The sequence below is a fragment of the Macaca mulatta genome, chromosome 3, assembly GCF_049350105.2.
Source record: "Macaca mulatta isolate MMU2019108-1 chromosome 3, T2T-MMU8v2.0, whole genome shotgun sequence".
Classification (NCBI taxonomy): domain Eukaryota; kingdom Metazoa; phylum Chordata; class Mammalia; order Primates; family Cercopithecidae; genus Macaca; species Macaca mulatta.
This window is the reverse complement of record NC_133408.1, coordinates 14,082,317-14,094,331: the sequence shown is the minus strand read 5'-3', so window position 1 is coordinate 14,094,331 and position 12,015 is coordinate 14,082,317. Positions and strand designations below refer to the sequence as shown.

General features: G+C 43.7%; 1 protein-coding gene and 1 long non-coding RNA gene across 4 annotated transcripts in view; one reads left to right on the top strand and one right to left on the bottom strand.

Annotated features, from left to right (window-relative positions):
- IL10RB (interleukin 10 receptor subunit beta) overlaps positions 1-2,992 on the top strand; it is a 33,430-nt gene extending 30,438 nt beyond the window's left edge. For all 3 annotated transcript variants that reach the window (XM_015133000.3, XM_028845356.2, XM_028845357.2), the window contains one exon: positions 1,964-2,992. In XM_015133000.3, the coding sequence (XP_014988486.2) occupies positions 1,964-2,137 (174 nt within the window). In that variant the 3' untranslated portion in view covers positions 2,138-2,992. The remainder of the gene's footprint in view (positions 1-1,963) is intronic.
- A 4,434-nt stretch (positions 2,993-7,426) lies between these two features.
- Positions 7,427-11,373, bottom strand: LOC144339666 (uncharacterized). The gene is made up of 3 exons (XR_013414936.1): positions 11,237-11,373; positions 9,205-9,300; positions 7,427-7,564 (listed from the first exon to the last, which is right to left on the bottom strand). It is a non-coding gene; the product is annotated as an uncharacterized LOC144339666 (long non-coding RNA).
- Positions 11,374-12,015: the final 642 nt, after the last annotated feature.

Below are 12,015 nucleotides of genomic sequence, written 5' to 3'. Positions count from 1 at the left end.
TAGGTCCCTCATATAAGTGGAATTATACAGTATTTGTCTTTTCATGTCTGGCCGACTTCACTTGGCATAATGTCTTTCTTTCTTTCTTTCTTTTTTCCCGAGATGAAGTGTCTTTCTGTCACCCAGCCTGGAGGGCAGTGGCACAATCTCAGCTCACTGCAACCTCCGCCTCCAGGGTTCCAGCAATTCTCCTGCCTCAGCCTCCCAAATAGCTGGGGTTACAGGTGCCCACCACCACACCGGGCCCTTCACTTGGCATAATGTCTTTAAAGTTCATCCCTGTTTAGCAGGTGTCAGAACTATTCTGTGTAAGGCTGAATGACATTCCGCTGTGTGTATAGACCACACTCACTCCTCCATCCATTGGTGGGTGGACACTTGGGCTGCTTCCAGCCTTTCAGCTATTATGAAAATGCCTCTGTGAACAGGATATACAAATCTCTCTTCAACACCCTGTTTTCAGTTCTTTAGAGTAAATACCTAAGAGTGGAGTTACTAGATCAGATGGTAATTCTATTTTTAGTTTTTGAGGAACCATCATACTGTTGTCACTTTCTTTTTTTTTTTTTTTTTTAGGAGTCTTGCTTTGTTGCCCAGGTTGGAGTACAGTGGCACAATCTTAGCTCACTGCAACCTCCACTTCCCAGATTCAAGGGATTCTCCTGCCTCAGCCTCCTGAGTAGCTAGGATTACAGGCACTCACCACCACGCCCAGCTAATTTTTTTTTTTTTTTTTTTTTTTTTTTGTATTTTCAGTGGAGATGGGTTTTCACCATGTTGGTTGGCCAGGCTGGTCTCAAACTCCTGACCTCAGGTGATCCGCCCACCTCGGTCTCCCAAAGTGCTGGGATTACAAATGTGAGCCACTGCGCCTTGCCCATCACTTTTTAAAATAGCCTTTTTAGGGGGGTACAGTGGCTCACACCTGTAATCCCAGCACTTTGGGAGGCCAAGGTGGGCGGATCACCTGAGGTCAGGAATTTGAGACCAGCCTGGTCAACATGATGAAACCTTGTCTCTACTGAAAATACAAAAAATGGCCGGGCATGGTAGTGCACACCTATAGTCCCAGCTACCCGGGAGGATGAGGCACAAGAATCGCTTGAACCTGAGAGGCAGAGGTTGCAGTGAGTCAAGATCACGCCACTGCACTCCAGCCTGGGCGACAGAATGCGAATCTGTCTCACATTAAAAAAATAATAATTAATTAATTTAAATAAAATAGCATTTTTGGCCAGACATGGTGGCTCATACCTGTAATCCCAGCACTTTGGGACGCTGAGATGGAAGGATCACTTGAGCCCAGGAGTTGAAGACCAGCCTGGGCAACTTGGTGAGACCTCATCTCTAATCTCTACAAAAAAAAAAAAAAAGAATTAGCTGGGCATGGTGGCACATGCCTGTAATCCCAGCTACTCAGAAGTCTTAGGTGGGAAAATCACTTGAGCCAAGAAGGTCAAGGCTGCAGTGAGCCGTGATCGCACCACTGCACTCCAGCCTGGGCGACCCAGCACGACCCTGTCTCAAAAAATAAAATAAAACAGGCTGGGTGCAGTGGCTCACACCTGTAATCCCAGCACTTTGGGAGGCCAAGGCAGGTGCATTGCCTGAGGTCAGGAGTTCAAGACCAGCCTGGCCAACATGGTGAAATCCCATCTATACTAAAAATACAAAACTCAGCCGGGTGTGGTAGCACATGCCTGTAATCTCAGCTACTTGGGAGGCTGAGGCAGGAGAATTGCTTGAACCTGGGAGGCTGAGGTTGCAGTGAGCTGAGATCGTGCCACTGCACTCCAGCCTGGGTGACAGAGCAAGACTCCATCTCAAAAAAAATGAAATAAACATTTAAAAAATAAATAAATAAAATAAATTTTCCAGCCAGGAGTTCTGTGAAAAAATATTTGTGAACCTAGAAAAAGAAATGGAGAAAATTGATCATTAACTGTCCTCTTTCCCTCCACAGTTTTTGGGCCATCCTCATCATAACACACTTCTGTTTTTCTCCTTTCCATTCTCGGATGAGAATGATGTTTTTGACAAGCTAAGTGTCATTGCAGAAGACTCTGAGAGCAGCAAGCAGAATCCTGATGACAGCTGCAGCCTCGGGACCCCGTCTGGGCAGGGACCCCAGAGCTAGGCTCTGAGAAGGAAACACACTCGGCTGGGCACAGTGACGTGCTCCATCTCACATCTGCCTCAGTGAGGGATCAGGGCGGAAAGGGCCAAGACCATCTAAGCCAGCCCCACATCTAGAACTCCCAGACCCTGGACTTACCTAAGCAACCAAAGAGCTACATTTTAAAGGTTCGCTTGGCAAAAATATTCCATTTGGGAACTCACTGCCTTATAAAGGCTCTCGCGATGTTTTTAAAAGTTGGCCACTGAAAGTGTAATTTTCAGCCCCTTATATCACTAAAATAGGATCATGTTTTAATTGTGAGAAACAGGGCTGAGCGCAGTGGCTCACGCCTGTAATACCAGCACCTTGGGAGGTTGAGGCAGGCGAATCACCTGAGGGCAGGAGTTCAAGACCAGCCTGGCCAACATGGTGAAAGCCTGTCTCTACTAAAAATGCAAAAATTAGCTGGGCGTGATGGCACATGCCTATAATCCCAGCTACTCAAGTGCCTGAGGCAGGAGAATTGCATGAATCCGGGAGGAGGAGGAGGTCGCAGTGAGCCGAGATAGCGGCAATGCATTCCAGCCTGGGTGACAAAGTGAGACTCCGTCTCAAAAAAAAACAAAAAAAAATATGAGAAACAGAAATATTTAAAAATTTTAAATGAGGAATAAGAATGGAGATGTTGTAACATTCTACCAGATTATGGATAGATTGATCTGAAAATGAACCTCAACTCAAGGGTGGTCAGCTCAATGCTTTCCAGAACACGGACTTTTGGATTCTTTGGGGTACTTTGACTGAATTTATTTTTCTACTTATATATGTTTTATATGCTGCTGGTGCTCCATTAAAGTGTTACTCTGTGTGGCACTGTATGTGTTCATGATACGTGATACTACCTGTGTGTAATTGTTAGATATACACAGTGTGAAAAAGGCTCTAGTTTGCCATCTTGATGTCCACTCATTCCACAAGTACTTCCTAGACCCTGCCTGCTGTTGACCAGGCACTGTGCTAGGTACAAGGTCTGAGTCATCTGTGATCTGTCAGTCTAAAGCTTCAAAAACTAGATTTGCAGTCAAGGGCCAGATCTGTTATTTAAAAAACAAACAAACAAACAAACCCTAGAAATAAAAAGTATAGTTGTGGAAGATTGAAAAGCCAGGGGACAGGCTTAACAGCAGGTTAGACACAGCTGAGACTAATTTTGACTTTGAACTGAGCAAAAAAGGGAATCTCCAGGTACAATGGCTCACTTCTGTAATCCCAGCACTTTGGGAGGCTAAAGTGGGAGGATCACTTGGGCCCAGGAGTTGAGACCATTCCAGGCAACATGGTGAGACCCCTTCTCTATAAGAAGTTTTAACATTAGGCACGGTGGCATGTGTCTACAGTCCCAGCTCCTCAGGAGGCTGAGGTGGGAGGATAGCTTGAGCCCAGGAGGTCAAGACTACAGTGAGCTATGTTCACCCCATTGCCCTCTGGCCCTGCCTGGGTGATGGAATGAGACCCTGTCTCAAAAAGAAAAAAAAGAAAAGAAAAGGAAGGGTATTAGGGTTCTCCAGAGAAACAGAACCAATAGAATGAACACAGAGATTTATTTTAAGGAACTGTGGAGGCTGGCAAGTTCAAAAACTGCAGGGCAGACTAACAGGCTAGAGACCCAGGGAAGAGTGGATGTTTCAGCTTGAGCAAAAGCAGTCTGGAGGCAGAATTAACTCTTCCTCAAGGGACCTCAGGCTTCTGTTCTCTTAAGGCCTTCCTTCAAGTGATAGGAGTGGAACTCACCCACATTATGGAGGGTAATCTGCTTTACTCAAAAATCTATGGATTTAAATGTTAATCTCATCTTTAAAAATACCTTCACACCGACATCAAAACTAATGTTTTACCCAATCAGTCTAGCTAGGTTGACACATAAAATAACCATCACAGGGAGGGTAGATCTGTGATTGCTTTTTTGAAACTTTTTTCAATGTTTGCTGCATGTATATAGAAATAAAATTTGGCCAGGTGTAGTGGCTCACACCTGTAATCCTAGCACTTTCAGAGGCTGAGGCAGGTGGATCACCTGATGTCAGGAGTTCAAGACCAGCCTGGCCAACATGGTGAAACCCCATCTCTACTAAAAGTACAAAAATTAGCCAGGCATGGTGGTCCACACCTGTAATTCCAGCTACTTGGGAGGCTGAGGCAGGAGAATCACTTGAACCCAGGAGGTGGAGACTGCAATGAGCCAAGATCACACCACTGCACTCCAGCCTGGGTGACAGAGGGAGACTCTATCTCAAAAAAATAAATAATAAATAAAATGTAGTTTTGAAGTTGAATTTTAAGACCTTGTTACACTTTTTTAAAGAGAAAGAAGTTATTATCTAGGGCACAGTACAGAGAAACAAAAGAATGGAAAATATGAGTGGTTAGGATACAAGACGTATGAAGGGTAGAGTGAGATAACCTACCACATGTTGGTTACTAACCAGAGTCCCAGAAGGAGGTGAGAGAGAATATAGCAAAAGCAGCATGCGAGTATTTGAAAAGACAATGGCTGATAAAAGACATCAGTCTACCAATTTAGGAATCTCAACAATTCTCAAGCTGGGCAAATAAGAAGAAATCATATCAGTGTGAAAATACAGAACACCAAAACCAGAAAAGGCAGGGTGAAAAACAACCAAACTTCCAGATGATTTATCAGCCCTAACAGAAGGCAAACAGTGGTAGGATTCCTTTCATGTGCATCACAAACTTTGTCAACTTAGAAGTGTATATTTTGCAAAAAAAAAAAAAAATCTGTCAGGAAAAGGGATAAAATAAAGACTGAAACAAAACTGTGAGAATTCGACATCAAAACATGTTTATTAGATAAAGATCTAAAGGATTATTTCAGACAGAAGGAAATTGATCCCAGATGGATGCTGCGATATCATGAAGAAATACAGGAAAGAAACTGGTAAATATTCTGGTTAATCTAAACAAACATTGACTCTATGAAACAATCGTTTTTTTCTCTTTTTTTCCTGAAGGGTATCATGTCAGATTATAGTTAGTGACACACCACATGTTGTATAATAGGTCTCGAGTTTAAATTATTGGTTTTTTTAGTTGTTGTTTTGGAGGTTTTTGCTGACACAATACCTTTGGGAAAAGTACCCCTGAGTCAGAAGGGATAACAATGTCTTTTCAAGATTCTCCACTCCTTACTCTCTCCCTCGCATAAAGAAGCCATGGCAGAGGCACCTGAAGAAGATCTTGGATAGAGAGACCTGGGAATGAAGGAGCCACGGCTGGGAATGCAGGTGTGTGTAAGAACTTGGCAGGTCAGGGGCCTGAAACCTTGACCTCAGCTCCCTCCAGGGACTGCAGTGTCCCGGCTGTGCCAAGTCAGGTGTGGGTAGGGAGTCTCCCCGTTAGACTACCAGGCCTTGCAGTTGCCCATAGCCAGGCCTGTAAAATGACATGCAGGATTTTAACCGGAAGCTGGACTTCTCAGCTTCCTGTCTACAGAACCCACCCAGTCATATACAATCATAGTGAAATATCACCCGCCTGGAATAACCCACCCTTGACTTGCTTGCCCCACTCCAGGTACTGTCACATTTCTCTGGCAAATCACTAAGAGAGTAGCTTTTAAGTGTTTTTTAACACAAAAGATGTTAAGTATATGAGGTAATGCATATTTTAATTAGCTCAATTTACCCATTCCACAATGTATACATATTTCAAAGCATCATGTTGTACATGATAAATAAATACAAGTTTTATTTGTCAATGATAATTTTTTTTTAATTTAAACAATGAGTTTTTAAAACAGCTAAAATACAGGTGAGGGAAAATTAAAGTACTTTAAAGTTGTTGTGTTTGGGAGAAGCATAAACACACTGATTAATCTGAGACATAGATGAGTTTAAGTATGTTAAAATTTCTAGAGTAACCTCATTAACAAAGAAGTTTTTCTCAGTGGGGAGGGGGGTGAGTTTTGTCCCCCAGTGGACATTCAGCAGTGTCTGAAAACAAATCTGGCTGCCACGGCTGGAGATGTGTTGCTGGCATCTAGTAAATAGAGGTCAGGGAAGCTGCTAAGCATCCTACGATGCACAGGGAGGCCCACACAGCAAAGAATCATCCAGTCCAAAATGTTAATAGTGTAGACACTGAAAACCCCTGTGCTAGAGGAAAACGTGAAATAAAATTACCCAGTCAGCGCCGGGCACGGTGACTCATGCCTGTAATCCCAGCACTTTGGGAGACCGAGGCGGGCAGATCACTTGAGGTCAGGAGTTTGAGACCAGCCTGGCCAACTAAAAATACAAAAATTAGCCAGGCGTGGTGGCAGGCGCCTATAATCCCAGCTACTCTGGAGGCTGAGGCAGGAGAATCGCTTGAACCAGGAGATGGAGGCTGCAGTGAGCCGAGATGACGCTACTGCACTCCAGCCTGGGCACCAGAGCAAGACTCCATCTCAAAAAAAAAAAAAAAAAAAAAGCCGGGCGCAGTGACTCATGCCTATAATCCCAGCACTTTGAGAGGCCAAGGTGGACGAATCACGAGGTCAGGAGATCAAGACCATCCTGCTAACACGGTGAAACCCCGTTTTTACTACAAATACAGAAAATTAGCCAGATGTGGTAGCACACTCCTGTCGTCTCAGCTACTTGTGAAGCTGAGGCACACAGAGCAAGAATCGCTTGACCCCGGGAGTCAGAGGTTGCGGTGAGCTGAGATCACGCCTCTGCATTCCAGCCTGGGCGACAGAGCAAGACTCTGTCTCAAAAGAAAAAAAAAAATTACGCAGTAAAAGGATTACTTGGACAAGGAAGGAGAGAAACGAACCTTAACAAAAAAAAAAAAGGAACAAATACAAAACATAAAGCAACATAATAGAAATGAATCCAAAATCAAATGGACTAAGTGATCCAGCAAAATAAAAGTTATCAGACTATATTTTTAAAAAATAATACAGCTTTAGGTTTTTATAAACACCCACAAAAAAAAAAAAAGAAAACATAAGGATACAGAAAAATTTGAAGTAAAAAGAGGGCAAAAGATATACCAGGCAAATTCTAACCAAGAAAGCTAATTTCACTATATTAATATCATACAAAATAAACTTTAAGGCACAAAGCATTACTAAAGAAGGACTGCTATATAATCATAAAAATTTCAGCAGGACAGGGTGGCTTACACCTGTAATCCCAGCACTTTGGGAGGCCAAGGCAGGCGAATCACGAGGTCAGGAGTTCGAGACCAGCCTGACCAATATGGTGAAACCCTGTCTCTACTAAAAATACAAAAATTAGCTGGGCGTGGTAGTGCATGCCTGTAATCCTAGCTACTCAGCAGTCTGAGGCAGAAGAATCGCTTGAACCAGGAAGGCAGAGGTTGCCGTGAGCCAAGATCGCACCATTGCACTCCAGCCTGAGTGACAGAGCAAGACTCCATCTCAAAAAAAAAAAAAGAAAAAAGTTTCAGTTCACCAGGAAGGTGAAGCAGTTGTAAATGTGTATGCACTTAACAACATAGCTTTGAAATAGATAAAAATGGACAAAATTATAAGAAGAATTAGACAAATTCACCATTATATTAATATAGTAATGATAGCTGGCATTTGTGTAGCATTAACAATAAGCCAGACATTATACTGAGCAGTTTCCAGGTCTGTTGTCTATTGAATCTAAGATGCCATCAATTTTAAGATTCACTGTTAATATTTGAACCACTAGGGAAAAAAGGAAAGTGTCACTTAGCTATGCCTCATTATCAACTGTAAGACACATCTAAATGTCAGAGCTGTTAAAGTGCACTTGTGTGTGTGGAGAGAGAGAGACAGAGAGAGAAAGCAAACGTGGTGAAGCATTAATAGTGATTCTAGATGAAGGTTGTCTGGGCATTAAATTTTTCTAAAGGTTTAAAGTTTTCAAAATAAAAGTTGGGGAAATTTGTAATGAATATATAAAAGCTTACAAATAGTCATCATTTGAACATGTATTCAGTCCCCATATGTGTTCAAAACACACAGCATTTTCTCAAAATGAGCTGGTAATGGGTCTTTGTCTCAGAAAAAGAAATCCCTTTGGGAATCTCACTTTCATTTTGCTACTTAGCCTTAGAAGCGGTCTTGTTTCGGGATCTTTCTGTCTGATAGGGAACATTTCCACTCCAGTCTGAAAGGGAGGGTGTTACAGTGTGACATCTATAGGAGGGAACACTACCCATGCTGAGCAGTGGTTCCCAAACAGCCAGGAGCTGCTGAGCACCATGTTAGGGTGTGCAGGGTCCAGACCAGCTGATACATGAGATGGGCTGAGCCTGTGTCCCTCACCAGCCTTTGCGGGGTCTACTTGGAGAGATGCAGAGAACAGTAGGGCTGATGGCGTTCACACAGCACCACAAGGATGCTGGTGAGGACGCTGGGAAATCAGCGCCTGCTTGGTTCCTTTTTATTTGCATTCCTGAAACACAGAGGACTTTTCTCACCAGGAGAGTTTCTCTTTCCATATCACAGAACTATGTGAGTTCGAGGGAATTAAGACAACAGTTGTCTTCTTAAATTTACTTGATTTTTTTTTCTTTTTAGGTAAGTCATAATATGGACAAAGGTATCATGTATGAGGTGCTTACTATGTGCCAGACTTTGTGATAAAAACATATAATCTTTCATTTAGTCCTTGTGGTTTGAACCTTTCACAGGAACCTCTGAAACCACATAACAAAAGCCTGAGGCAACCATGGGGGCTGTGCTAAGAGCTCATCTCAGATGTGTGACCTATATCCTGCTGGTACTCAGGGTGGATTTCGAGTCTCTGGGCTGGAGCCCCACTGTGTTGGGAGGATGTGGGTAACACAATTAATCTGCTGAAGCTGCAAATTTTGCAGCCAGTGATATAGGAGTTAAAAAAGAAATTATTTAGGCAGTTAGTAAGGGTAAAAGAGTTCTTGGTGGAATTTTCTTTTAATAAAAAAGCAGCCCCCAAAACATTTCTAACAAAAATCAGCCTGAAAAATCAAGCTGCAAGCATAGATAAGCAAGCGGGAAGCTTGCACAGGTGAATGCAGCAGCTGTACCAATAGAAAAGGGATACCTGGAAGCCAGATACATCCAATATGGAGGTTCCTCCTCCCTTCTCTTTGTCGTCTTGTGTGCGGGTGTCATGGCGCTGGCCAGGTAGAGACCCCATCTGCAGAATAAAAGATTAGGGTAGGATGGTCAGCCTCTTTGTGGGCTATGTAAATGGAAGAGCTGGCCTAACCAATCCCCTATGGCCTATATAAATCAAACACTGCCTCTTCAAGCTCATCTATAAAACCAACCGTATCTTGCCCCAAACCCGGAAACCCCCTCGGACCCCCTCCCTCTGCACAAGGAAGCTCTCTCTTCTTTCTTTCACCTATTAAACTTCCACTCTTAAACCCAGTTTTTGTGTGTTCATGTCTTTGATTTCCTGTGTCTGTGTCTTCAGTTTCTTTAGCATAAGACAATGAACCTCCGGTATTTCCCCAAACAAAGGAAGTCACTTCACCAGGAAGTGACTAAGGGAAGAACTCCACCTGTGGGAAAATGTCCAAGAATTCTGGGACCAGAAGGGGTTTCAGCAGAGCATCTGTGGACCACCAATCAGACATTCTAGCAGAAAACATATGTCCAGTTGGTTTGAAAGACTCCCTGAGGAGAAGACAGTGTAAGCCATCCTCACCCCCTTCCACCCTTCCTCCTCACTCTTTCTGGCTGCCTCGCCTTGTTGAAAAGATCTCACTTCCTCATGGGGCTCCCGCTCCTCCCCAACATACCTCCCACACCCAGCCCCAGACTGGTTTAGCCTCCAGGGCACCTTTGTTCCTACCTCTCGCAACTATGGGTCTCAACTGTAGCTGCACACTGTGGCCACCAGGAGAGCTTTAGAAATGTGGGTGCCCAGGCCTTACCATGACCAATGAATTTCAGCTCTCTGGGGAGAGATTCTTGCATCAGCAATTTTTAAAGCTAGGTGATTCCAGCGTGCAGTCAAGGTGGAGAACAGCTGCCGTAGCAGAGCAGGTATGATAGATTGAAAGGACATGCTTCTCTGCACTTCTGTGTGACCTTCTGTTATCTGGCTTTCAAAGGGGTCACTTTCTTTTAATACCCAACTAACTGACTCCTCATTACCTTGTGCTTCCACAGGAAGATTTCTTTCCTGAGGGATTGTGAGTGTCTCTGGGACACGTGCCCCAGGAATGCATCCTTCCCATGCATTCAGCTTCTCGGCTGCTTACCACTGACCACCTGGGAAGCAATTCTCCAAGTTGCTACCCCTTTATTTGTGCCTAATAGATAATCCTAAGTAGTTGGTATGAAGAAATACCTGTTTAATTAATGGATAATAAAAAATAATGGCTGGGTGCGGTGGCTTACCCCTGTAATCCCAGCACTTTGGAAGGCTGAGGCAGATGGATCACCTGAGGTCAGGAGTTTGAGACCAGCCTGGTCAACATAGTAATACCCCGTCTCTACTAAACATACAAAAAATTAGCTGGCCGTGGTGGCAGGTGCCTGTAATCCCAGCTACTCAGGAGGCTGAGGCAGAAGAATCGTTTGAACCCAGGAGGCAGAGGTTGCAGTGAGCTGAGATCGCGCCACGCACTCCAGCCTGGGTGACAAGAGGGAAACTCCATCTCAAAAAAAAAAAAAAAAAAAAAAAAGGCTGCCTTGGGATACATGACAATTATATATGCAGATTAAACAGAGAGCTGTAAGTTAACAAATCACCATAAAACATATGCAAGCGAAAAACAAAAGTAAAACAAATATGTGAGGTCAAAGAAAGCAGTTATGTTCTGTACAGGATATCTAGATGCTACAGTCTGGATGTTTGTGTGCCTCCAAAATTCGTATGTAGGAATCTAACGCCTAATGTATTAAGAGGTGAGCTCTTTAGGAGGTGGTGAATGGGATTAATGACCTCATAAAAGAGGAGCTGCCCATCTCTTCCAACATGTGAGGACACAGAGAAGGCGCCACCTATGAGGACAGGCCCCCACCAGACACTCAAATCTGCTGGTGCCATTCTCAAAGGTGTTTGAACCAGAGTGACTCCATCTTGAATAGGGGCTGAGTAAAGTAAGGCTGAAACCTACCGGGCTGCATTCCTTGGCCAATTTCTGTTGTTTTAAACCATCCAGCTTGTGTTCATTTGTTACTGCAGCCATAGGAAACTTAATCCAGCACAGAAAGGCTCCATTGTTTTATCCTGACCAGTTCTAATATCTTCTTAGTACCTAAAATGGGGAAGAAGATGGGCAGAGGGTCATTCAGGTGTATTTTATGGGAAGTTAGTAGCTTACTCTTCTCAGCGAGGCACGTACCTTAGAATGACTATTCATGCTGCCTCACTGTCCCATTTCCTGAACTCTCTAGTCCAGAAAATGCTGATGCAAATCAACTTCCTTAAAAAGCAAAAGGGAAGTAAAAAACAAAGTCTATTTTATGGACTAAAGACTCAGAGACTCAACAAGATTTTTCTCCCTGAGTCAGGTCCATGGTTCTGTCTCCTGACCACCTTACCACTCCTATTTGAATCAAGCAGACACCAAACAATGCCTTTGTTTCCATGCCCATCAGAACTCCTAATTAAACAGTCACTGACTATTGGGCTGATACTTTATGAGGTCAAATTTATTGCTGTTGGATTGTGATAAAAAATATACCCAGAAGGTTAAAGCTGTGGGAGTAATATCACTGAGCAGGAGGAGTCGTGGCAAGGACACACTTTAAATTGGGTTGAATAATTCAACAAAAACAGGAAACACAAGCCAGCTGCAATTCCCCGCCTCTTGGCCTCTACCTGGGGCCTGCCTGCTACCGGGCTGCCCCTGAGGGCTGCACTGCACACCTGCCCCATGGAACTGATGGGGTG